The sequence below is a fragment of the Lemur catta genome, chromosome 14 (assembly GCF_020740605.2).
Source record: "Lemur catta isolate mLemCat1 chromosome 14, mLemCat1.pri, whole genome shotgun sequence".
Lineage (NCBI taxonomy): Eukaryota > Metazoa > Chordata > Mammalia > Primates > Lemuridae > Lemur > Lemur catta.
The window spans coordinates 12,151,814-12,179,533 of NC_059141.1; the positions used below are offsets into that span (position 1 = coordinate 12,151,814).

The 27,720-nt window shown below is 46.9% G+C and overlaps 1 protein-coding gene across 3 annotated transcripts in view; it reads left to right on the forward strand.

Moving 5' to 3' along the window:
* Positions 1 to 27,720, forward strand: part of GFRA1 (GDNF family receptor alpha 1) — a 202,851-nt gene that overhangs the window by 153,063 nt on the left and 22,068 nt on the right. For all 3 annotated transcript variants that reach the window (XM_045568235.1, XM_045568236.1, XM_045568237.1), the window contains 3 exons: positions 8,742 to 8,851; positions 11,579 to 11,713; positions 15,332 to 15,510. In XM_045568235.1, the coding sequence (XP_045424191.1) occupies positions 8,742 to 8,851; positions 11,579 to 11,713; positions 15,332 to 15,510 (424 nt within the window). The remainder of the gene's footprint in view (positions 1 to 8,741; positions 8,852 to 11,578; positions 11,714 to 15,331; positions 15,511 to 27,720) is intronic.

The following is a 27,720-nucleotide window of genomic DNA, read 5'->3' on the forward strand; positions in this document are numbered from 1 at the left end:
ATAATTAAATGAAACCATGGTGGGTGACCTTTGCTGCCCAGGGTTCCTGAGCAGTTGATGTGGAGCCTCTTAGAATTCCAGAATTAACCCAAGGCAACTTCTGTAACACACTCCTGAAGACGGAGGTGTCTGCAGATTTCCACATGAAGTAAACTTGCGCCGTGCTGGTCTGGAGTTTTAAGGTGTGGTTCTGCTGGTGAAAGATTGGTTGAACATGGAGATTTCTATTTCTCCTTGTGGTTCAAAATCATAAAACTGATTTCTAAAGTTTGCCTGTAGGAATATAAAAGACTTATTGGATAAGATTTACTCTTAAAACATTTTAATGTATTTGTCACCCGCAGTTATCCTAGCAGACAATTATTGCATATCCGAGAGCTTTGTGATCTGTTTCTCAACCAGACAACTTGTGATTTCTTTTCTTCTTCAATTTCTTCCCTTAAAAACAAGTACCACCAAAGCTAAAGCTAGATTTTCTGCGCTGATGGCTGTAGCATAGCATGGGTAATACAAAACAACTTTTTTTGACTTGGTGATGCAGCCGAGGGCTGTTCGGGATCTTTCTGTGCTCCCTTTGCTGCCTGCGGTTTGCTTATACCATGACCATCAGTTTGTGCATTGGGAGAAATTGGTTGAGGGTGGTGGAGTCCCGGCCAAAGGGCAGCTGATGAGGGGCTGCTGGAAGCCCTTGCTCGGTTGGAATGTATTCCCTTGCCAACTACCATGACTTGCTTTTCAAATTTGCCAGGTAGTGAGTAGCTGTCAAGCTCTGTCAGCCACTCTGTCGATGCTGAGTGACGGCTGTCAGTGTTCATGCAAGGTGGCTTCGGGAGGGATGCCAAAATTGATTGGATACCGACCCACCCTCTCCTCAGGGGACTGCTGCAGTCTGGTGTGTTCAGGAAGGCTAAGGAAGCATGGCCTCTCTACCCTACAGCCTGCTTTGGCTGACCCCTCCACCTGGAGAGATGCCCCAAGCAGGATTCATGGCCAGGAACAATGCGGGACTCCCCTGCATTGCTGGAACTCCTTCCTCAGTGGGTGAGGCTTCGTCAGAGCCTCAGTGGATCAGGCTCAGAGCACAGTGACGGCAGCCTGCTGCGGCCCAAGAGCTGCCAAAAGCTAGAGGAGCAACAGTGGTCAAGGGATGCCCTGAATATCAGGAGGGAGCCTCATGGTCCCTGAGCAGGGATTTAGGGGAATAGGCATTAATCTCTACTTGGCCATAGGGGCCTCCCTGTCCCAGGAAACAAAGGTGTTAGGAAAGTCTCAAAGGCTTCTTGGACCTTGCAGGCTCTTTCCTAACAACGTAGCCATGGTCTGGCTGAGTTACCACAAGTGCATCAGTTGTCCAGGCTTTAATATTCCCACCATGAAAAAAAAAATAAAATCCCACCCTGAGTGGAAACCCATATCAAGGGGCTGAACACAAATGTGCAGCGCTTTGTGCATCTGCGCCTGGGACGTGTGGATCTTCCCCAGGGCCTTTGCGTCTCCACAGTCCCCAGGCAGGGGAGGGGCCTGGGTCTGGCTGCCCAGCTCCCCAGGCTGCTTCCCGGCAAATGCTAGGTCTTCCTTTGCTCCAGGAAGCCAGCGTGCACAGTACACAGTGAGGACTAGGCACACAGAATAACGCTCCCTGCGAAATGTATTTAATATAGACTCTGATTTCCTGAAGGATGCTTTCCAGATGTGTGCTTCAGTAGACTGCTGGAATAGAAGGGCTAAGGTAATTTTCTAAAAACAGAAAGAGGAAAAATCTGTTTTGTGTCACTATGCCAGACGATTGCCATTCCAGTGTTCTAGCTTTGTCATCCCCAGTCTAACATTAGCAGCATGTTTTTCCAATTGTTTTTGTTCTGCATGAGATATTAGCAGTATTCACAAACTTACTGATATTTAGTCATTTAAAAAATATATCTGTTTCCTCTAAGCCCCTGGAGAAAAGTAGCTTTTTCAAAAGTGCTTTTACTCTATGAGTTCATATAACTGAGATTTTTAAGTAACACCACAGGGTTCCTGGTTTGGATTTCTCAAATTTGTTTTGCTCAAAGTTGATGTCTTTAGTTATGCAGATGTAGCCTGTTCTGAGTATGTAACATAAGGGCCACTGGAAGATAGACTAAGATACAGTGCATGTTTCTCTATGTGGAGCTTTCTGTGTGCTTTGCGGCAAGGGCTTAACATTATTAGAATGGGCCAGGAATTGCGGAGAAAAGATGAAGGGATGGAAGTAAATTTTATTGGGCAACTGGTGTATTCTGGGTTCTAGGTGAGGAGCTTTATAGAATTGTCATTTAACTCTCATAGAAACCATTTAAAGTGACTGTATGTAGCACTGGGCCCATTTTCCAAGTGAAGAAACCGAGGCTTGAAGAAGTTAAATAACTGGCTAAGGTGTCAGAGCATAAAAGGTGGAGCTGGGATTGGAAACAGGTGCATGTCTCTTCCAAGCCTGTGAACCTTCTTGTCCCTCATACTTTGTTTCCGCTGACGGCCCACTGAGAAGCCTCCCAAAACTAAATGGCTTGAACTGAAAACCAAGACTTTGAAGCCCTAATGTCTGCATTGGGTTCAGGGAAAACAAAACAAAACAAAACAAAACAGTGATTTCTTGCACAGGTAGGGCAATCAAGGGATCCTGTCCCAAAGTTCTGGGTTCCTACTGGGCGGGCAAGTCCTATAGTCCTGTACAGTACTGGTGGGGTCCAGAAGACCCCTCATGAAGGGGAGCCTAATGCACTGATAGATGTACCATGCTTGTGTGCAGGTGTTTGTCCACCTGCATCCCCTGGCCTCTGCCACGCTCCTGCATTCCATTCGAGGTGCCCACTGGATCTCGAAAGCCAGCGGAACATTAGGGAGATGTCTCCAAAGAACAATCTAGTCCATGGTGGCAGGGGAGGGCAAGTATACCCTTAATAATGTAATAAAGTCCCAGAGAAATGAAAGTCAAACAGCCCCCACGCTCCTCCCCTCGAGGGCTGTCACAGGCAGTGTCTCTTCCCGTGAACCCCGTCTGCGGCCACCCACCATATGACTCGGAGCAGAGGCTTAACCTCTTTTGCTGTCGACTGTCCTGTGTGTGAGATGAGGGGATGCACTAGAAAAGTCAGATCCTCTAGGCTCAAAGGAAACCAAGTGCCTTGACATTGACATCATGGGCAATGGCTGAATGAAATACGGGTGAGAGTAATAATGCTTTGAAAACAAGTGTTTTGTTTTGGTTTTTTTGAGGAAGCTTTGAGTGTCCCATAGACTATATTTCTGAGGTGGAAGGGAAATCCAGGAGCTAAGAAGTTAAGCGAAATACTCAGGAACTCTGGCCAATTAGTGCCAGAGCCTGGATCCCATTTAAGATCTCACAGTTCTTAGTCCAGGGCTCAGTTGCACCAACCACATGGCTTGCGTCCAAGTATAAGACCTGCCCTGGAAAAACATTCAAAGGATTACGATAATCCAGGATGAGTTAAATTAGGCATTACTGGTGTGTTTTTACCTGTTCTGCATAACACTACATTCCTAAAACTGTTACAGAAGAAGTAGGTCAATAATTCGCCCCCCTACTGTCAGAAGACCATCTGCTGTTTGAGACAACTCTCCTAGATATTATCATTATAATCATTTTTCTATTTCCACTTAGCAGCGTGCTTCCTTGAGTATGATACTTGCTGCATAAACCAGTTTTTGTAGTGCTCCTCGGGCCGTCTTGGTATTTGCCTGCCTTTTCCTCCTCTTCAAGGGTGGGAGATTTTCTCTTACTGAGGGTGATACATTTCTACATTAGTGCCTATTCATTTCCTTTTCATTTTCTCAGAGAAAAACAATCAGAGCTCATCATTGCTGTAGTCATGGAGATTTCACGTCTCCAGAAGAAATCCAGTTGTGGGGTTTCTTTGTTAATCCCATACTGGACATTTAGGCTTCCTTGTTTGGGTCACAGCAGCTGGGGCAAGGGAAGACGTTGACACTGACTGCAGCACCGTCCATCACACAGGTGGGCGGGGGAAGTGTGTGCGGAAGGGGCTGTCCTGGGACGCTGGAGCCGTGCATACAGTCGGTGCTCAGGCAGTAGTTGGGGACTGGACAGATGGAGGAACCAGAGCTCTAACAACTGCCTAGACTCTTAGCTCCTCACCGTACCGTGCGCTCAACGTGGCCGTGACTGATCTCACTCTCTTCCTTGCAAACCAGGCCTCCCCTGTCTTTCCTGCCAGAGCCCCACTGTCTGCTGAGCTGTCCGCATCCTGATTCTACCCTTCCTTTCTGAAGTCTTGACTTCCATTTATCGGACCTGTGTTTCCACCAGTTCCTTCTTCCCCCCTTTAGTCCTCCTCTCTGGTTCACAGCTGCAGTCTCCTAGGGAACCATCCTTCCCACCTCTGGCCAGTTTCCTGCTCTCCCCATTGCGGCTGGAACAGTGAGGGCACAGAGTAGGTGTTAAGCAAACCTTTGCTGAACAGCTGAGAGACCAGAGTCTTCCTCATACACAAATCTGATCATGTTACTTCTCTGTTTAAAATCCTTCAGTGAGGCCGGGTGCGGTGGCTCACGTCTGTAATCCAAGTTATCCGAGAGGCTGAAGCAGGAGGATCCTTTGAGCTCAGGAGTTCAAGACCAGCCTGAGAAAAGCGAGACCCTGTCTCTATTAAAAACAGAAAAATTAGCCGGGCATTGTGGCATGCACCTGTAGTCCCAGCTACTCAGGAGGCTGAGGCAGAAGGATCGCTTGAGCCCAGGAGTTTGAGGTTGCTGTGAGCTAGGGTGATGCCATGGCACTCTACTCAGGGCAATAGAGTGAGACTCTATCTCAAAAAATCATAAAAATAAAATCCTTCAGTGGCTCCCACTGCTGTTGGGATAAAATCCAAACTCTTAGGTAGCACAACGTTTTTTAAGACCTCGTCAGCACCATCTCCCATCACTTCCTGTTTGCATCCTGTGACCCAGCCACCCTGGGTAAGCGACTAGCAGTGTTCTGCGTGATACACTTGTTAAGTGTAGAGGTTGAGAATGATCTCCAGCTCTGCAGTCAGATTGAATGTGGTCACGTTCCCGCTCCACCACAGAGCTCTACAACCTGGAGAGCTCTCTGTGCCTCAGTTTCCTCATTGATAAAATGGGCCTGATAGTATTGCCTTGTGAGGACTCAGTGTGTGAACACATGTCAAGTGGTAAAGTCAGTGCCAGGCACATACAAGCAAGCATTCCACACTTACCATTCTGAGGTTATTCTGAGTGTGATCAGTATATCGCATACTGCTTCCTTCTGCCTGGAATACCCTCCTCCACCTGACCTGACAAATCCTAACCATTTTTCAAGTCTCAGGCCCAATATCACAGCCTCTCTGAAACCAGCTTCTTTAGCTATGGCGTGTTGTAGTGTTAAAAACCTAAATTACGGGAGTTAGAATGTGTGGTTTTAAATCCTGGTTCTGCTACTCACTATTTTCCTCAAGTCTAACCTTACTAAACCTTGGCTTCCTTGTCTGTAAAACTAGGATAATAAAATAATAGTACCTACCTCCTTAGTGTTGTCAGGAAATAATATAAAGTGTGTAAAAAATATACCTAGCATATACTAAATGCTTCATTCATGTTAGCCATTATTTTTGTTAGCAGCCATTCATTCTTATCTTTTATCAAGAACAAATTACTATATTCTTATTAATATAATCTTTTTACTTGTTTTTCTTGGCATCTAGATGGCAGATTATTTAAGTTGAAGGACAGAGTCTTTTTCAGCATTGTATCATAGCACCTGACCCTTCATTCAGTCAATGGGACAGACAGGAATTTCATTGCTTTGTCAATGTGTGCAAACACTTTTGCACATTACTTTAAGAAATTTTAGAGGACTGTGATGATAAGAGAAGATGTTGGGAAGGAAGAACGTTTTGGTGGTGGGGGTCAGGGGGACTGTTGTCCTTCTGTGGGAAGTACTGGAGACCGGAGGTTATTGGTTCTGCACCATTTCATTTGGCACAAAGGCTAGAATAGAGGGTGGGAGAGGAGGCCTGACCCAGAAGGGCTGGGACTGAACTTCAGAGACATGACACACGCTTTATCAATGGGATTCACCACACCATACTGGTTCTCCAATAGAATTGTGCTGGTAAATATTTAATAACCAGTTCTCTAAGAACAACACAAAGCCTTGATTTCTAGTGTTTACTGATTACTGTGGTGTAAATACTCCCACCACGGCCACTTTCAAGCTACCACCATGATGTTAACCAACGCGCAAAATGCCTAAAATTGTACTAATCACCCAGTAATGAGCTGGCCCTGGCACAACACTGTATAAACTTCTAACTTTAGTTTTTGCATCTGTAAAATGTGAATCCTATAACGTTGAGCATCCTGTCTCCAAGTCTAAATGTCAGAGGGAAGTGGGTCAAATGTGATGGAAGCATGGAAATGTTAATGTTTGAACAACGCTGCCTGCGCTCACTCTTGAAACTCTCTTCCTGTCCACTGGCTGTGTCTGACATGGGGCCAACAATCTTCTCTCAAAAAGCAGCCTGTCCAGAGCTCTGCTCAGAGCAGTATATTTCGTTTTATCCTCCCGATCGGGGCTATGCTTTCTGCAGCAGACTGACTCAATTAGCCTTTCATTCCAGAGTCCAATTGTGAGTCAATTCTGAGGTTGTTAAGCAAAATGAGTCTGGTGGCATTAGCCTCGTGCTGAAGGACAGTAATCCTCATCACAGTGTTGTTCAGTTAATAGTCTGCTGGAGAGACTAGGAGAAACCAGAGACCCAGAGACAGAGCGACCTTTCATCCATCTCGGGGGGGGGGACAGGCCGGGAGCGTGGGGCTGCCAGGTCAGAGAGCTGTTCAGCGGCCAGGTTGTGTGCAGGGCTGGAGCCTCAGCTGCCTGGACCGCAGTTGGCCTTTGCGAAGTTAGAAACCTGGTGCCGCTAGATCATTAACTTTCATGACCGGGAAAATTCTTCTGAAATTAACACTCAATCCAAGCTGTATGCCATTGGAGCCAGTTGAGTAAGCCCGAGCCACCTTTAGGGATTTCCTCCAAAAATTAAATCCTTTAACCAGGCTACAGAACATAGCCGGGTTTTATATTTTTCAGTGTGTTCAATTAAAGTCAGCAAACGCCAGCGAGGCATGGGCGGTGCTTGAGATCCAAGCACACGCACAACCGAGTGCGCACCAGCCTCATTTGGCGGATTTTGCCAAGGCACTTAGCTCCAGCACATGGCCCTGCTCGGGAAGCCTTATAAAGGGCCTCTCTGAGGAGTGTCAGGTGCTGTGCAAAGAAAATAAAGCAGACCTCCAGCATCTGCCCCTGGGGTTCGCTGTGATGGAGCCAGGCACGCAGAACATACAGAGCGCACCAGATGGGCACGGATAGGGAGGCGCGGGCAAGCCTGTTTACAAGGGTTCAAGGAGAGAACCAGCCCCGTGCGAACACTGGCAGCCTTGGCAGAAGGGGCAGCGTCCTGTGGACTCAGATAATTTCATCAGGCCTTTTAATGCCCCTTCTAGTTACAACTGTTGGAGAGGGACACATAATGTGCTTCCTAGGGGCCTTCTCCAAACCTTTGCGAGCCCTGCACACCTAACCCTGCTTGGTCTCTCCATCCCCGGCTCGTTTATACCGTCAAGTATGCTAAGTAAATGCAGTTGCTTGGGTGGAAAGAAGTAAAAACAGCTCTGCGTTTGTCAGCAGCCAACTCTGGGGTGAGCTAAAGACAGAAGAAAACCGAGAAGACCTCCCATTGTCTCCCGTAATTGCCGGATAATTTAAATTCTTGAGAAGTCCCTTGTGTTCTTCCCTAGAAACGGAACAGTTGTCTGCTGAGATGACCTCAGAGGTTGCCCAGCTCTCATTCAGGATTTCTCCAACAATATCCTCTTCAGACTGAAAAACAGCCAGTTGGCCACAAAAAGCCCTCTTTCTCCCCAGCCCCGCATGTCTGCGGCTCCTGTGCACTTCTGGGTCTCTGCAGCTTCCCTGCCATCCTGGGTGGACTGCACGGCCCCTCGAGAGTTCCCAAAGAGCAGACAGATGCCACACTTTGATCAGTGGACGCTCCAGGCACAGTCTCTGACCACAGGCCTTCTGCGCCCAGAGCGAGCCTCACCTGTCCCCCGTCCCTCTTGCCTGCCCCTTCAGTTTACAAAAGGCAAGTTCCTCCTAAGTGTCACTGGGCTGGAGTAAATCGCTCCCCCCCGGGCTGGTGGATGAGAGATGACTTACAAGACGGATACATACATTCTTAAAGCCAGTAGGAATTACGGGAGCAGATGGGCTGTAGGATCCTATTTTGATGCCAGGGACATGTTTCTGTACAAAGTAAATATTTTCCCAGTGTGGCTCTCCGGTGAGTGTGTGGAGAAGCACATTTCCTAAAGATGCAAATAAGTCTAGTCAGAAATAAATATTGAATGGAAACTTCAAAGCCTCTAGATTTCTCCAGTTATAGGCCCTGGAGACTTCTCTAAAAAAATGCAGACACACGGCGGTGGGCGAGGGCTGGAGGAGGAGCAGGTGGGGGGGTGTATAGGAAAGGATGCCGACATTTCAATAGTTCACGTTTTCCATGCATATATATAGTGTGTGTGTGTGTGTGTGTGTGTGTGTGTGTGTGTGTGTGTGTGTGTGTGTGCGTGCATGCACACAAAGGGGACATATCAGTAAAGGAATAAAGTTATGTTTGTCCAGAGGCTTAGGACATTTTAAAGCACATTCCCCTCCCCCTTTCTTCCTGTTGTAGATCTCGCCTTGCAGATTTTTTTACCAACTGCCAACCAGAGTCAAGGTCTGTCAGCAGCTGTCTCAAAGAAAACTACGCCGACTGCCTGCTTGCCTACTCGGGGCTTATTGGTAAGATCCGGAAGAAGTGGGATGGAAGAAGGGTCTGGTTTACAAATGTCCTCACTCTTTCCATTGCAGCCTGCTGATGTCTGCAGAAGTGAAAATCTCCCAGTAACCCTCCGTGCTGGGGTTTTGATGTTAGGTCCTTCAGGACTTGCCTGTACGAAAGCAAAAACAAGAGGATAAGGGCTGCGTGAAGATGCAGCAGAGGGAAGCAGGGCTTGTTAAGGAGCAGGGAGCCTGCAAGCGCGAAGATGGGGGTGGCGCCTCGGTTGGGGAACTGACCACGCAGAACAGAAGTAGGGGAAAAGCCTGGGTGTGGAAGAAGAGCACAAGTCAAACAAAGTTAATTGAATTAGGGAACTTTAGAGAAAGGGAAGTCATTCAGTCTGGGGAAATCAAAAAGGCTCTTTCCCAGAAATGGCCCTTTGGAAATAAAAACCCTAAATACGGGGGTCCTGCTTGACATTAATGTTCTTGGTAATTCAGCTCGCAGTGTGCAGGGAGTGATTTAGGCTAAATTTTTTTTTTTTTTTTCCTGAAAACAGACACAGCAGAAACAGTATGTTTGAGACCTGAGGCTTTATAAGAACCGTGTTCTCAGCATTCAGAGCGGTGCAATTAAACAAGGCACCCTCGAGTCGGAAGACAGCCAGGAGTGAGGCAAACCTGTGCCCCTGGATGAGCAGGGCCGGCAGGAGGGAGGCAGGTGTCCCAGGTACCAGGGACAGCAGAAGCTTGGTGCCACGCCTCATGGCAATTGGCATTTGAGAGGGAGCATGCAGTGAAGCCTGTGGAAGGGTGAGGGAAGTCACAGTTGTCACAATTGTCAGAAGCACGATGGCTCAGGCAGGGTGTGTGTCCCTGCCAGGTGTCTGTGTCAGGGTCACACGGCGTCACTGGCAGGAAGAACCTCCCCCAAGAATGACAGCAGCACAAACTAAATTCTTTCTCACCAGAGTGTCTTCTGCCCGAGGCTTTGGGAAAATCAACAACAGTACTTAATGCAGGGATATTGCAGGTTCCTGGCATACTCTTTACTTCTAACTTTTTAAAAAGGATACCTGGGCTCCCTTGGGCAATACCTCTCCCTGGTTCCCCAGTTATTTTCCATTTTTATTGATCGGGCTAATAAGTGTACCTTCCTTAAGTCAATACTCCACATTTGCATTTGCTGTCTTCTTAAATAAGGTAGCCTCTACTAAGGATTACCTACCAACTTTGGAGTTATAGAAATAACAAAAGTAATTAAGGCATAGTCATTGTAAAAAATTTTTAAAAATGAAAAATTTGTGTAAAAATTTAAAACAATATCAACAGAGAAGTCCGTAGAAGAAAATGTTAAGTATCTCCCCCTCGACTCTCAGGTGTAATCCCAGTTAACACTGGTCTGTGCCCTTCCAGGTGTACATGCTCCTTAATTCCCCCAGGATCGGCCAAGGCCAGGTCCTGCCGGAATTTCTATGAGGTCATTCTTAGACTTGACAAACCCTTATGTGCCTGAGGATGATGAATGGAAGGAACAACTTGGAACATTGCATTTTACAGACCAAAATTTATTTCTCTCTCGGGTCTGGGTTTCTCCCTCTGCACTGGCTCCTGGGTCCTTGGATCCTAACTTCCTTTCTGGACAAAGCTTGTTCCTACTTCTTCCGCATGTCAAGGATCTACTATGCTGTCGGGTGTGCAATGTCCTTAACCTCCTCACTCAGTGTTTGGGGGGCCCGGTCCTTTCTCGACCAAAGTTAGGAGCCCCTCCTATGCTGTAGGTTAAAATTCTCATCCCAAGATATAATAGGATATTATTTAGTTCAAGTCAGTAGGGAATCTAGGGTGAAGACAACATGCCCTTGACTCAGAGGAGCTTAGAAAAAAAATGTTTTTCTGTTTGTGAACCAAATACATCCTGTGGATTAGTGACCACCTATTACTTCGTATGTAAAAACAGAAGGCTTCTTGGCATCAACGGGCTTTGCCTGGTGTGAGCCACCCAGGAGAGGACATTTGGGTTGTATTAAGTATGAATACATTGGATGTTTGTGCCAGGAGAGAACTCATCAGAAAAACCATGAATGTAGGCAGGAAGGACCACCCAGCATTTCTTTGAGGACTATTGAGAGTCCACAGACAATACTCTAGGAGCCATTGGCTTAGAGAATTGCCACTGTTTGTTTCCAATTCCTTCACAACTTGGAAGACTTTATTTAAATCAGTTGAGGGGCTAGCGGGCAGGAGCCTTGTTATATACATTCAGGGTGTGGGGTAACCCATAGGAAGCTTCTAAGTGTCCCTGTGTTACTCTGAAGAAATCCTTTGCTTCTGAGGGAAATAGATTCAAAGTCCTAAAAGGATTTTTAAGATATGTAAACCCAGTTCTATCTGTTTATGAAGATTAATGACATTTTCAAGAAAATGCAAGGGATTTGTCAACTCATGCATTCTAAGTTAATTCTCTCCTACTCCATGACATCCATACCATTGGAGCAGGAAAAAAAAAATACCCTAAGTTCAGCTCAGGAGCTCTGTTATAATTTTTAAAGTAAATGTGTAAATTATTTTATGTGCTCAAGATAAATTGCCGAGAAAATGCACTGCTTAACATAATTTCCCACTCAGCAAACACAATGTTTGTAATTATCCACGGTGCATCCTCTGTCGGAGGAACATTTGTTTCATTTTAGGTTATGGAAAAGTACCGTCACACAAGCATAAAATGCTTTGCTTTTATTTTTTTAGGCACAGTCATGACCCCCAACTACATAGACTCTAGTAGTCTCAGCGTGGCCCCGTGGTGCGACTGCAGCAACAGCGGGAACGACCTGGAAGAGTGCTTGAAATTTTTGAATTTCTTCAAGGACAATACGTGTCTTAGTGAGTTTTGAAAAAAGAAAAAAAATAAGAAACAAACAAATGAACATGTTTTTCTCTCTGAGCTCCAGCTGCACGTTCTCATTCCCTGTGTCTGCTTCCTCTGTCTCTCGCTGTCCCTTTCTTTCTGGTCACGGATGGTAAATCCAGCTCCTTTTGGCCACGCTGTGCAGCGCAGCGGGGAACCCAGCAAGTGATGAACTGGGTGCTGGCAAGACTGCGGCTCCAAAGGCCTGGGAGGGCAAGAGATTCAAATAACTGAGGGTACATTATGTGGCAAAGAACACTTCTACCCGCAGATCAAATTTTGATCTTGGCAGGCAGCGGAGAGTCTGTTCCAAAGGTTCTTGAAACCTGGGCAGAATATACAATGTGAGAAGCTCAGACAAATTAGATGGGGATAGGCCTCCAAGGACTGTCTGAGAAAAATTAGAATGTTAACATCAATAGCCCCTTGGATGCTCAGGGTTGGCTCGGAGGAGAAGCAATGATTCTTGAGTGGGATAAACTGGCGATGCTTGCAGGAGACGCAGGATGTTGGTTATCTCTGGAGACGAGATAAGCACGGGTGGGAGGGGGAGGAGGGGACTCCTGCTTGGAAACAGAATCGGTTGTTATCGCAGTGTCCTTTAGGCAGTTTGGAAACATGCTTCCCAAAGGGACAGGGATAGAGAGAAATGTACGGGTGTGAACAATGGGCATTCATCAAACTCCAAAAGCACAGTGCCAGATTTCCCTCCCACCCACCAAGATGTACACGCTCTAGGTGATGATCCAGCTGGGATGCTTTAACATTTCACTCACTTTTGTGGCAGTCGCTGTTTCCTGGGTATCTTCCGTGTGTTCAAACTCACTCTATAGGGAGTGTAATCCGTACATTATCTCATTTCTTGTAGTCTGCACGAGAGCCCTAGGAGACGTAGGTATGATTAGTTCCACCGTGCAGCTCAGTGAAGGCTGGTGTTCACATAGGCCACCGTGCCAGGATTAGGGTCCAAAGCCCGGGTTCCTTTTGTAGCCACCTGTCTCCTGAGAGCTTTGTTCGTGCCTGATGTTGACAAGAACATAGGCTTGAACATTGGGACCAGGTCTGACTTCCTGGTGGGAGTGGCAGGCCAAGTTTCTAGGAATCAAGGTTCAGCCACCCCTCCGAGAGCCCCGTCCTTGGGTGATAATTTCTCCATGATGCGTGGCTGTATGGTGACTGATTTCTAAAGAATTAACTGACAATTTGCTATGCACATACAAAAAAAGGTTTTGAGTGTTGCTTTAAAATTTCCTTTGTTGAAAAGAAAAATCTAAATCATTTGCTTACTAGGTACTTCGAGTAATGGGACTGTAGTCAATTGCTTTGGTCCTCTTAAAAATAAAACAAGGTTTTGTGTTCTTAACTGAAATTTGAACCTATAAAACTAGTCTCAAGTATGGAGGAATTTACTGAGACACTGGGCATACCAAAGAATTGCAACTTGGACCTCTTGTTTGGTCTTGACTTAGAAAAATTATATATATTCCCTCTTTTTCACATCCTGCACTCTCTGGCAGAATGCAAGTTTTAAGGAAGATAAAGCAATGACAATGGAGGTCAGTGTAAGAAAAGATTTTACTCATGCTGACTGGAAAACATCTTCCTCCCAGAGAAATTAACATTGTTCCTGCTTAATAACATTTTGGAGAAGGGGAGAATTGTCTGGTATCTTATTCCTAATGACTTTTCAATAAAAATAAATGCACTTGGTCTGCAACAGGGTCCAAAGGCAGCCAGAATTTTCCACAGTCATTCCATTTCCAGCCTGACTAGATGGAACATAGGGCTCCAGAAATGCAGGGCTATAAATTCAGTCTCTTGCAAGGAGAAGGACATGTCATTTGTAGATTCCGGCTCAAATGTCAAAACCTAATTCTGCTCCCTTTGGATTAAGCCAAACCTCTCCCAGATTCCCCTGTTATGAATGCAACTCTAACCAGTTGTTTACTTCTGGTTTGGGGGGAGGAAACTGTTACTTTTAACCCAAGTGCATGCAGATGTAGGGGGAAGAGAGAAGAATGGGATGGAGATGAGGGGAGATACCAGCTGCCTTCACTCAAGTCCTTATTCAGATGCCACCTTCACCACCTGGACCACTTGACCTAAGTTCCAGCCCCCAAGCATTCCTCACTGCCTAATGATACATTTTACATATTTGCCTGCCCCACCTGGATGTGACCTCCATGGGGTAGGGATGCAGGGACTTTTGTTGCTGTCCTTTTTCACTATGGTATGCCCAGCCAGTGCATAGAGTAGTGCCTGGCCCTTAGCAGATATTCCATTAACATGTGAATGAATGAAGGAATGAATGAGCAGTGAACAACTGAACTCCCGAGGTAGCAAGGGAGACACACTGGGGACAGTACGGTTTTGCAAGAAATGGCAAGGCTGTCTTGAATCTACATGTCTTAAGAAAAAGGAAGGGTTGTTGTTGCTGTTCTGGAGTCATTTAAGGGAACTGGTCCCTGTGTACCTCTTTCTCTGCTTCCACCCACCAGTTAAGCTACAGAACAAGGCTGGGAGGATAAAAAGAATTTATATTAATCTGAAGCTGTTTCTTACAGCCCCCAAAATGTGAAGTTGTAGAAAACAAGCTTCCAATTTGCTGAACTTAAAGGATAACAATTTTAGAACAAAATGTCACTTCTAAGAGGAAGATTAGGCTTAAATTATTCTGTTTTGTATATCGAAAAATGCCAACTAAGAGTCGTATATTAACAATTTGCACATTCAGGTCCCAAATGGAGGAGTTTGATTTTTTATACAATGAATATGAAATACAAAATTCCTAAATCCAGCCCAAATCCCTGAAGACCTGATTAAAAACTGTTTTTTATTCATTTTGGGGAGGGGAACAACACACAGCCAATTTACTCTTGCCATAAAAACAATCTAATCCCATGAAATTGTAATAAGCTTTTAAAGTTTTACATTTTAAACTTTTCATTTGAACAGGGCTGCTTCTACCTAATTGTGCACATTTTGTTAGGAAGACTGGGACCAGAAAGGGAAAAAACAATCTTACTTAAATTTTCACCAGATATTGATGAGCATTGGGGTAGATTTTTTTTTTTTTTTTTTAAAGAAACTGGTTGCATTTTGCCTGCCAAATCAGTGTGAATGCCGCTGAGTTGCCTTAGTCTCATAGTTAGGGATGTACTTTTTTTTTTTTTTAAAGCCCTAATTAGTTTGCTTTTATTATAGACTATTGACAAAGCACAAGGATTTTCTTGGAAAAAAATGTTCCCAAGTAACAGGTCTGAGGCTGGGTTTCAAAGGGCTTGACTGATGAGTATTTCAGGGCAAGGATCTTTGTCGACACCTGGCACAGAAATGGGAACACAATAAATATTTGTTGCATTTGGAGCATAGCTAAGTGTCCAGCTTACTGTTTAATCACTGAATTGATTTTTGAGCACCCGACCCCAAAGACTGGCTCTCAGCACATGTAGGGCGAATGGATGGATGGGTTTTGTTCAGAGAAGTCCAATGCTATAATCAGAATTTCTAGTGTGCCTCTCCGGCTGTGTATATCCTGTCTGTTACATTTGCTGCTTGACTTTGAAATTGGATTTCCTCCTGTTTTACTGCAGAAAATGCAATTCAAGCCTTTGGCAATGGCTCCGATGTGACCGTGTGGCAGCCGGCCCTCCCGGTACAGACCACCACTGCCACCACCACAGCCTTCCGGGTCAAGAACCAGCCCCCGGGGCCGGCAGCGTCTGAGAATGAAATCCCCACTCATGTTTTACCACCGTGTGCAAATTTACAGGTGAGAACTGGGTCCAGATCCCCTGTTGGAGCTCACTTCTGGGAGAACACAGACTTATGTTTCTGAAATGCTTTTAGAGAGAGAGAGCGGATGCTGCTCAGGTTTGAATCTTAAAATTGCATTTTAAACATAATGAATGAAGATTGTGGTATGTCATATAGTGAAGAGAAAGACAGACCATGGAACTGACTCTGCCGGTTACTAGGGGTGTGCATTGGCATCTGGTCCTATATAAAATGAGGGGTCTAGGCAGATGCATCCCTAAAGTGTGTATGTGTGGGGTGCAAGCATTCATTGGGTTGGCTGTTTGTTTATTTTGCTGATTCCGTGTTCTCTACAAAGCAGCAGCCTATTGAAAAGAAAGGAGCTCTTTGGTTTGTCACCATCACATAACATGGAGCATTTCACTGTCTCCAAAGGTAAACCAGAGCCAGTGTTGCCAGTGTAGTGTTAACTCTTGTGTAGAGTCCTGGAAGGGACCATTTTTCAGAGAGCAAAAGCAAGTGCTCTTTGGCAGTAGGAGGAGCAGTGAGGGGCCACGAACCTCCCTGCAAAACCCGGCACGTGAATGGAGTCCAGTGAGAATGGTCACGGAAATTCTCCAGGGTTATTTCAGCTCTGTGGGGGCAGAACCACAACAAGACACAAACGGTGATTTCCTGCCTTTAGTCAAAAGCAGAGTGTTTATCCTGCCTTTTTATTGATTTTTCATAGTAATGAATATTCAGCTATTTGGCAAGACATTGCTTATGCGTACGTTCACAAAGTATCCTCACATACTTCACCTCTTTGGACGTCCCCTCCTGGCGCCTGCAGGGGAGATGCTGTCACTAGAGTATTGTGGCCTTGTTCTTTCATTTGCGGACACGGGGGCTCAGGGGGGTGACCCTTTTGCTGAAGTCTGCCAAGCTCGTGGGTCACAGAACCAGCACTGGGAGCCCAGGAGCCTCATTCTCACCATGGTTTTGCCTGTATTTTTTTGGGATAGTGGTGACCACATGGTGACTTCTGTCTCCTGCTCTGCTGGGAATGGGACGTTTGGTGGCCTGTGTGCCAAGCACCATGCTGTCACCTCACACTTGTCACTGGAGCACATCCTTTGCTCCCCCCCCCACCCCTCACCAAGGTTCATCCTCACTGGAATTCTCACCCTGATGCCTTCTTTTGCCAAATACTGCCTTGACCAAGAACCTACTTTCTTCCCTAGAAAGTGCTGGGGTGGCTTTTCCACTTCTGATTTGCTGGATATCTCCTCACCCCCAACGTCTCCCCTCTTTTCTTGGGTGTCCCGCATGCCATTCATCTGAACTTGGGTCTCTGTCCTCTGTCCTCCTGAGTCTCCTCCCCAGCACACTCTCACGTACCCCAAAACAGCAAGGAGAGGCAGACAGGAAACCGCACAGCCCGCGGCCAGCCAGATGCTCTGCATACTGCTAAAGCTTTTCCTGAGCACTTACCTTCTCCAAAGCACCGTGCAGAGAATGCCGGAACCAGGAGGCACCTTGGGGATGCCAGGGCATGGAACTGCTCCATCCTGCAGCAGGGCCCCGAGTTTCAGAGCGGGGAAGTGACTTGTGCAAAGTCCCCCAGGGAGTGGGAAGCTGATCTACAGCCAGGCAGGGACCAGGGTCTCTTCTTCATCTCTAGCCAGTGGTCAGTGCCCTGCATCCCCCCAGATCAGCCCTCCCTGCTCTTGGGGCCCACTCAGATAAGACAAGTGGCCAGAGGAGGGGCAGGATCCTGTTGTCACCAAGTGGTAAGGGTGGGCCTGGCTGGTTTCTGGGGAGGAAAGGCAAGCCCTGGCTGCACAGAGAATGACTGTGGGGCAGCACGCAGCCTGTTTGTTAAATCCCTTCTGTGTTTTGGAAATTTTGTGGAGACAGGCATTCAAAAATAAAAACAGAAATTCTCTCCCTGGGAACTTAGTGGGCAAGATGAAGCTTTGCCACATTTTTGGAAGGTCAGACTAAGTTAATAGGTGACATCTCAAAATAGTTATCTGTGAAATCGGCGTTTCTTCCAAGAGTAGGAGAGGAGTCCGTCAGCCACGGGAGGTGTCCCCTGCCTCCCCCCAGATCATAGCCGCTGCCCCAGGCTCCTGCTGCGCAGGGCACGGACGGCTTGGCCACACAGGAAACCACCGCTTTGCCTCCAGCACAGATCTGCCCGACCACCCCCCTGCCAGGAGGATCTGTGCTGCCTCAGGGTTGCCCTGGCAACATCAGGAAACACAGGCACTGTATTCCCAAGAAACTGAGCCCTTCCTTTCCCTGTGTTAGTGATAGGAACTCTGCTTCCTAAACAGAGGGGCAGAAGTAAAATCAAAGTGTGATGTTTACCTCAGGGGCGCCATTTAACTTCTCAGCAGAGGGTGACATGGAGGTGCAGAACTGGAAAGGAACAAGGGGTGGCCACACCTCTCTTCCCTGTGCTACACACAGCGGCGGCACAACTTGGAGCTAAATAGCGTTGTGCTCCCAGGGAGCTCTTGAGGGCTGCACAGCACCTTGCTGGGACTCCTGAGACGACTTCCTGCTTGAGCCCGTTTGTGCACGGGAGGCAGGGGATAAGGGCACGGGCTTTGCAGCCAAGCCTGGGTCAGACCCTGCTCTTGTCCGACCAGCACTGTGGCTCCCACTAGCATGCAAACCTCTCCCAGCCTCGGCTTCCTCATCTACGGATTGCAAGTGTGGCCCCGCTGCTAGAGTCGAGAGGATTAAATGGGGTGGAGTGAACGCTCCAGAATGGTGCTTTACAAATGTCACGTGCAATGTCTCTTCCTGGATCAGGTGGCCACTTGGTCCCTTTATGACAGATGGATAGTGGGATGGGGTGTCGGCTCGAGGCTGTGCCAGGCAACATTGGTGAGAGTTAGCACTAACGGGTGGGTTGTATATTTTATTTTTTGAGACATTTTGCATGCTTTTTCCCCCGTTACTTCTCACAGCAGCCCCTTGAGTCCTTCCCTTTCACAAAGTGAGGCAACTGAGGGAGGGAGAGGCTAGTGATGTGACCAGAGTAATTATCTGTAATTATCTGACAGGCTGGGATTTCTAACTCCAAGGCTAGGGTACTTTTTCTGCATTAGGAATAGACAGTGAGGAGGAGGAAAGAATGGAAAAGAAGGAGGAGAGATGCTGGTTTGGAGGCAGCCGTGTGTCCTAGTGCTTCCTGAGGGTCAGCAGCGTGAATGAAGGGGACAGACACAAAGCTCATCCTTTGTACTGAGTTTCTCTGTGCCTCAATTCCAGGAGACAGTGTAGGGGCAGAGCTGAAAGTTTGCCAGCTTGGTGATTTTTTGCGGTGACCTCTAAGATGCAGAATGCTTGAAAAGATCATTTGAGGCCAGAGGATCAGGTTCGGGGGGCCGCGAGCGTGATGAGGGAAGGCCTTCATCCTGAGAACACGGCCCCTCGGCTGATTTAGGACTCTTGGCTGGCTGCAGGGCTCCCAGGAGACTCATTCTCCCCATATGTCCCTCCGTTGCCTGTCTGCCTGTCTCCAGATGAATTACCATTTGCTGGGGGGTCCTAGAAATATCTCTGAATGGCGTTTGTCCCAGCCCCATGTGTCATCACTCAGAATAGAACTGACTTAAACCAGCTCAGGATCCATTGGTAACAGATTCAGAGAAAGTCAACTATCTTTGGCAGCTCTAAAGTTCACCTCCCTTGAGAAGGGCCCTCTTGTAATATTTTAAAATATACAATAATATGAGAAAACTCTCAGGGACTTGAGTTTCTGCCTTAACATTTGAGATAGATTTCCCCCTTGGAAGGGAAGAAATACGAATAAACATTTTCACAAGTCTGCTTCGAAGTGTAATTATCAACAAACCAAACACAATTCTGTTTGGGGAAAGAGGTGGCCATGGATGTGGTGAATACAGGACTCGTCTGCGGTTCCTGCAAAAGGCTCTGCTTTAAAAAAGGAAAGTTGATTGATTAGTATAAAATGTCATTGAAATGTCCAAGTGCTAACCCCCTGAGGTGATAAAATACCGGGTTTGGGGTAACCCACCAAGCTCCGTGTCAGGATTAATTGGCGGTCGTATTAGTAACAAGCATGAGGCAGGCTGTGCTATTGTTGGCATCTTCCTTTGACTCATACAAAGTGGTCACATGAAAAATAAAGAAACATTAATAATCCTACCAATTACTTCATCTTCTGTGCAGTTGAGCGGTCCGGTAGCTGGAAAAAGCTCAGTATATTTAAACCAAATGGACTGTACTTGTCGCCTATTTAAAGAAAATATCGTTGGAGATGTAAGTCCATGTTGGAAAAATTTCTGTTTTGCATCGTTGTACACTGCTTAACTCTGGCGGCTTACGGTGAAGACCTCTCAATGTGTTTACAGTCCTCTGATTTCCGTGGTCGAGCAGAGTAATATGGACCCGGTCAGGACCCCTGAGAAGGTTCCACTGCCTCTGCCCCGGCCAGGGTGACGTTCACTGGACTGCAGTCTGGGTCCGCACCTTCCAGCCTCCCAGCCAGGTCACAGCACGTCACATCCCCTTCCCTTTCCAGCGTCATGTCAAACCTAGAGAGATGGGCTGGGCGCTGGTAGCATGCAGCCCGGTGTTTGCAGATTGGTAGAAGAGCTGGAGGGCAGACATAATCCGTTTAACGCCTACACATTGTGCATTAGAATATTGAAAATAATCTGTGTTTAGAGGGCCCCCTCCCCCAACCAGTCCAGGACCTCCTTAGACCCAAACAGAGTCCATTGTTCCAGATAGGGCCAGGCCAGACCTGAAATTATTTCAAAACTCTTCCTGCGGGGGGACCAAACCCCAAAAGTCTAGATGTGGCAGGAAGGCCATTATCCAAACCCGCTAAATACCCAGGACTCCACTGGCTGTGACCAAGTGAAAATTTTAAGTGTTGAGTTTTAAAAGGAAAGCTGCCAATGGGTGTTCTGTAAATCATTTGTGCCAGCAGACTGACCCCATTATGTCAGCTAATCCTGGAAATACAGGAGGTAAATTTCAATCTTCTAGCATGGAGCACTTAATCAATATTCTAAATGTTTTTCTTGCAATTTATGCTAGCAGAGCAATGGGGTGCTTTGGCGGCCCGTTAATCTTCCACCAGAGAAGAGGCGCTTGAGAGCCAGTCCGAGGTGGTGGGGTTTTGCACAGGACTACGGGAAGCAGAACAGGCCTGGGAGGATGGAAGCAGAGAGGACGAGGTGCTTATTTCCACACCAGAACCCCGCATGGGGAAGGAAGTTCATCCCCTCTGGTTATGCCACCCCTCCCGGTAGGGTGGAGTACCTTGAAAGCACTCCCTAAGCACCTTCCTTTTCACCTGTGGTTGACAGCCAAGAGTTGGTTTACTGGGAAGAGCATGAGCTTTGGAGTTAGTTGGACTCTGGCTCATCTCCTGTTGCTCTGTGACCTGGAGTATGTTTCTTACCCCGGATCTCTGCTGTAAAACACTACCAAGCTCTTGGGTTTCTTGCGAGGATTAAAGAACAATGCAAGTACACAAAGGGCCCAACACAAGGACTGGCCAGCCCTTGGCACTGGGGAAGTGGCCTCCACCATTACGATGATTGGTGAGATGCCTTGGAGATTTAACTCTGGACGCTGGGGCTGTACAGGATAGCTGTTCCCTGGGGCTGGAAGGCAATGGAGGAAGAAGACAGAGCTCTTCAGATTTTGCCTTATTAATTTGTAAGAAGGGTTTGAACTGAATCCTGCCAGTTCTAATATGTGGTCATTGTAGAAAGTCACAAGGAAGGAGGGGAAGGAGCAGAGTATTTTTTGGACACCAGGCCAAGAAGGAAGGGAAACCAAAGGCAATAGAGAAGGACCAGGTCTTGAGGGATTAGAACTGCTCCAAATTCCATCTCTTGTGCCCAGAAGGGGTCTCCTAAGACAGTGGTCCCCAACCTTTTTGGCACCAGGGACTGGTTTCATGGAAGACAATTTTTCTATAGATGAGAGGGTGTGTGAGGTGGCAGAGCTCTGCGCTCTGGTCCCTAACAGGCCAGGGACCACCCGGGGGTTGGGAACCACAGTCCCAAGAGCTTCATCCTAACAATCTGCTTCTTGGAGCTGTGACGTGGAGCTGCCACTCTAGTCAGACCTTGGTCCAGCCTGGGTACCAGAGTGGACTGTCTGCCAGGGCCTTGCCACATCTCGTTAACCAACGCTGACATTGGGAAGAGGTGATTTAACAGGAAACATTCTTAGTTGCAGAAAAGACGGTGTTTGAGAGCTAGTCCTGCCTCTTAGCCTCAGAGCCCAGGACTTCGCAGTCTTTTCCATGTCTGCACCCCACAGATCCTACTGTTGGCTTAATCTTTGCCTTTAAACTCAGTTACACGCTATACTTATTTATATATACACTACTGCCTGTTAGACTCATCTGAAGCTGTTACAATATGAAATCCTGGGTTCAGTGTGCTGGCTTTCTCGATATTAAAATCAACATATAAATATTAAAATTAAAACAGAAAAAGTTTGTATGCTACCTAAAATAATGTCATATACTACCAGTGGTCCCCAAACCCCCTTTTGGGAAGCATCATAAACAATCTAATCCTGTGACAGTTCCTGGAACAATTTGCTTTGATCACCTTCGTCACCTCAGCTTTTTATGGCTTGGTATTCATACAGAAATGCACATACAGCACTTCCCATGAGAAATCCTCACCGCAGCCTCATGGGGTCAGTACTATTATCATTCCCATTTTTCAGACAAGAGACCTGAGGCACAGAGAGGCTCGATCAAGAGAGAAGAAAGAAGTAGCAAAGTAGCATTTCCTCTATCCCCATGCATTTTAAATGGCTACACTGTATTACCCAAATCAGAACACTAAGCATTTTTGTTTCTGGATAACATTATTCATCACTATAGATTAAATCAGTCCCTAAATTCTGGTCGAACATCTAGCAGATCGAAATGTCAGGCTGGTTCACAAGCTAGCATAAAGTAAGGATGCCCAGTGTGACACCGGCTGGTGTCCCACAGCACAACTCAGTTCTGACGCTGGCTGCGCAGAGCTAGCGTCAGGCTCCACAGGTGAAGAGCGCGGTCCCCAAGCAGACTGCGCTCACTTCAGATGCTGCCACACTTCGGGGGTTCCCAGGCCACCTGCACTTCTGACCAACTGGTTACAAATCCAGCAGTTCCCACGACCTCCTCAAATTCAGTTTCACTAGAACAACTCAACAGAACGCAGGAAAGCGCCGTACCTGCGAATACAGCTTTATCATAAAGGGTACCAATAAGGACCAGCCAAATGAAGACTTGCACAGGGCAAGGTCTGGAGAGAGTTCTCAATTGGAGAGCTTCTCTGCCCTCTGCCCATGAAATTAGAGCATGTCACCCTCTTGGCATATCGTGGTGTTTACTGGCTAGGAAGCTCCACTGAGCTCAGCGTCTGGAGTTTTTGTTAGGGTTTCATCATGGAGGCATGACTGACTGAACCATGGACCACATGACTGACTGTAGCCTTCATTCCTCCTCTCCACACCCTGGAGGACAGAATGTAGTTCAAAGCCCCAGCCCTGGGACCCACGGTTGGTCTTTCTGGTGACCAGGCCTACTCCTGAATAATCTCATTACTGTGCACTCAGGTGGGATCCAAAGCGCTCATGAAAAAACAAAGACTCTCCCATCACTCAAGAAAGTCCAAGGAATTTGTGAGGTTATCACTCAGGAATCAGGAACAAAAGCCAATCCAATTCTTGATTATACAACAATGCCTTATCAGAGTTGGCTGTTTTAAAATGTAATTTTATTTCTAGAGACACCCTGTGAAACATCTCATAAGGAAATTGGAGTTGAAATTTTGCACTCCACCACTTACTACCCATGAAACTTTGGGCAAATTACTCACCTTCTGTGCCTCAGTTTCCTCATCTGTAAAGTGGAGATGATAATAGAAGAGCGTCCTGGTGTGTTATGGAGGTCAAACATGTTCCTGCATGTAGAGCATGCTCAGAGTGGTGCCTGGCTCAGAGACGCGCTGTGCAAGTTTTTGTTGGTTGTAAGTTTCAAGGGGCTTTCAGCACTTGGACCCTGCCCCCCCTTGCTCCACCTTCAGGAACAGAGGAGTGCGTGCCCTGCGGGGCCAGGTTGAGTCGTGGCCATCAGGACCCTTTGCATCCACCCATGTTTCCTTCTCCCTATATCGTAAGGAGCATGGGGAGATGTAAGAGCAAGCTGGTGCATTGGACCAAACCTTGCTAGGTGGTGCAGGCAAGAACAATAAAAGGGGGCTGTGGTCACTACTTGTCTTAGTCCATTTGGGCTGTCATAACAAAATACCGTAGACTGAGTGGGTGGCTTAAGCAACAGAAATGTATTTCTCATAGTTCCGGAGGCTGGGAAGTCCAGGATCAAGGTGCCGGCAGATTGGGTTTCTGGTGGAGGCCCTCTTATAGTATGCAAATGGCCACCTTTTTGCTGTACTGTCGCATGGAGAGAGAGGGAGCTCTGGTATCTATTCTTCCTATAAAGGCACTAATTCCATCATGGGGGCTCCACCCTCAAGGCCTCATCTAATCATGTCCTAAGACCCCACTTCCTAATTCTGTCACACTGGGGATTAGGGCTTCAACATGTGAACTGGAGTTCAGACACAAGCATCCACTAAACACCCACTTTGGGAGATTTCAGTTTCCCCTCGGAGCGGTACCTGTGGAGAGTGTCACAGGGGGTGTCAACTTAGGCTCCTGAGCTGGTTCTCATCACTGAGGGGCCTGCCGGAGCCCGCAGCCTTCCAGGTGTGAGCCTTCCTCACACCATCACCGTCTCCCAGTGGGTGATGTTTTTACTCATCCAGCACCTGGAGAAGTGTCCTGCAGGGGACATCTCCAGGGAGACTTTTGCGAAAAGCTCAGTGGATAGAAGTGTTTATACCAAACCACAGTTTGGTTCCTCACACGTGGATTTGAGGATGGGGGAGCTCTGGGAGGGTGGGATTGAGTGGGATTTAAAAGGCGGAGTCACACGTGTCATCAGTGAGCCCTCAGCACACACGATGAATCTAAATGACCGTGGCAACAGGGATACCCTTGCCTGGGCCATTTGTCTAAGAGAATGGCCTTGAGGCTGCGTGTTATTTGGTTTATGGTCTTTGTGAAGTTTCCACCGTTTCTGTGTAACATAGAGTGTTTTCTAGCACCCATGGTTGTTCTTGTCACATAAAAAAATTCAAATCTTTGCTACACCTAGAGTTTCCTTTGCGTAATGGTCTCCTGCTCTGAGTTAGTTTATTTCTTCACTCTGGAGAAATGAGCAGTGGGGGGATCTTCCCTTAGAAGGATTAAGCCACAGGGCCCCCCACGCAGCCTACTTCTGGGCCCTCCTGGAAGCCTCATGGCGAAAGCCTGGACCGGGCTGCCAAGCAGCTCCGGGGCCCTGTGTGGTGGGCCCGGCTGCTCCAGCACGGCCAGGCTGCCAGTGGCCTCCCCGACTTCATCTTCCCAGTTCCAGGTGCCAGCAGATGAGCTCAGAGGGAAGCTGCATCCCAGAATCCACCCACATCAGCCCTGGGAGGCAAGAGGCTGTTGTAAAAACACCTTTTGAAATAACTGCTTATAGAGCATTTTCAAAGCCCTTTACCCAGGAAAGTGCGTGAATCAGAGCTCAAGGTTGAGTATTGCTCTGTTAAGGCTGCAGTACAGTCCAGCACACTGAAATGCATTTTCAGCTGCATATTCCACTTGATTGGACATGGAAGCATGCAGGGTATAACTGGTACCAAAAAAACAGGAATTTAATCTTGGGGGCCAGACCTCATGACAGATACTTACGTGTGTCACCCCATATCATAGATATCAGACATGTAGGTGGCAGCTACTCAGCAACTAATAAACATTTCACATTCTTAAAATCTCATTCAAGGAGAGATGTTAAGGGGGAAAAAATGCTGTTAGCACAGCCTTTTCTTAATCCCTAGGGTCCTACTAAGTGTCCCTTGTGCAGCCTTTAAACCCAGGAGGCTCTGACTGTTGGATAGTCCTGTGGTTGAAGGGACGTGGAGGACAAGCTGCCCCACCCAGCCTGCAGACATCGCGGGCTGGGCTGCCTTGCCGGAGCAGCTGTTATCAGATTTCGGGCTTCTGCAGACTTAATTCAAATAATGATTTCTTTATGATTGGCATGTTTGCATTGTAACAAACTTTGGTTCAACATATTGTGAGAATACATAATAATATAATTTAAGATTATTTTATCAGCAGTAAAGGGTTTTATAATTCATTTAAAAAGTTGTAATGGGCTGGAGCATCTTCAGGATAGTTTAATAATATAGCGTTTTATAGCTGGCTGTAAAATTTCAGATTACAGTTTTAGCAATTGTGCAATTCTATTTTATAGTTTAATAATTGTTCAAATGAAGGAAAGTGTAAAGTTCCTAAAAACCAATTTAATGACTTAGAAAAATAGCTTTTATCAAAATCTATTGCACACCTTTAATGAACCCAGATGCCACCTTTTCAACAAAGGCAGGTCGTGGGATCTATTTTTCTCAACAACAATGTAGCCAGATACCCTCCAATAAGAACACACAGTGCAGTATCTCTACATTGTGATTTCTCTCTCTCTTTTCAATACTCTTTTTTCCCTAATCTCCCATAGCTAGACTAAGCCTATTTGCCAAGCACGAGGCGAACACCAGCTAGGCCAGGAGAACTTCAACTCGAACAGGCGATAAATTGGTTCTTTCTTGAGAAATTTTTTCATTTTATATATGGCCCCTTGATCACACCTCCCCAATCCCTGGTCCTAACTCTTAAAAGTCTCTTATTAAAGCTTCCAAATAACTCACGCTGTACTATTCTGTGAAGTGAATGGCAAAAAGGGGGCCCTCCATCATAATTTACTTATGTGCGATCATTGCAAGTGATAAAATTGTTAGTATTAGCATCGGGGAGAAGGTACGATCTCACCTTGTCATTGGAATGATAGTTCATATTATTATATTTCTAGAATTTGCCAGGGGTACGTTGTTGGACGACAAAAGTCAATAAAAGAGGTGGCCCTGGGCCAGGTACACAAACTCAGTTATCACATAGCCCTTGGAGCACACCATGGGGAATTCAGTCCCAGGACACTGGAGTGCACTATGACTCTTGGGCAGACCAGCTCTGGCTCGGAGCCCTGTTTCAGCTGCACAGAAATGACAATAGTCAGAGGAAGCCCCGTGTGGCTGGGCTGTCTCCTCTCTGGGTTGCAGTGTGGGGACCCGGGGTTCACAGCCTGTTACCACTCTGTTATAACTAGTGGTACCTTGGATGTGAACAGTGGCAAGCTGACTCTAAACTCCCCTCCTGGTAAGTGTGCTGGGGAGATGTCACCTGCAGTGGCTGGAACCCCTTTCTCCGTCTCCCTGGGATGACACGGGCTTCCTTTTCTCTGCCTCTCATTCCCTTCTCTAGCTGCCTCGCCCATCTTTGTCAGCTCGGCTCCAGAGTATTTCTGTTGAAGTCTGGTGTTGCCCGGGAACAACTTGAGGCTGTCTGTGCCTGCCATTTGGGTATCTTTTGGCCGGTCACAGTCAGCTAAGCAAAGATGCCACAGCTGGAAGGTATTCTTGCTGTCCAGGGTCAGGCATTTGCCCTGGGCTTCAACTGTTCTGTCGTTTCCTCTTACTCTCCATGCCGTACGCCGTGGTACCATGTTATAACAGGTAGCACTTAGTGACGCAGTGGGCCTGTGGAGAGCAGAGGCCACGGTATCCTTCGTTTTACTCCAGTGTGATGCTCACTTTAAGATAATGTAGCTCAAGCAAAACACTGCATTGATTGCACCGATGCTTGACAAGCGATCGTGCAAACAGTAGGCCAACAGTGGGATGGTTGGTGCTCAAGGTTGCTTTTCTAAGAAAAGGAGGCTGTTGTGCTTGTGACAAGAAAATGCTGGAGGTGCTGGGCTGCTTGCTACAATAAAAATCTCCCGTGGACTAAGATGGAGAGTAATTTAACTCTTTGACCCTGGGATTCATCATTTGCAGTATGAGTGATGAGTGCTACTGCCTAGGAGGGTTGTAATCATTAAACAAATTAAAATCTTCCAGCACAGTAACTATTTTTATCATCATTTTATCCTCCTGGGTGGTCTTTGCTGACCATAAAATGGGCACCTTTACCCCAAAATTCATCTGAGAGATGAACTTGGTCATCGTACAGGGTGTGTGCTACCTTGCAGAATTTGGCCAACTGCTCATGATTGCCCACTGATGATGTCTTC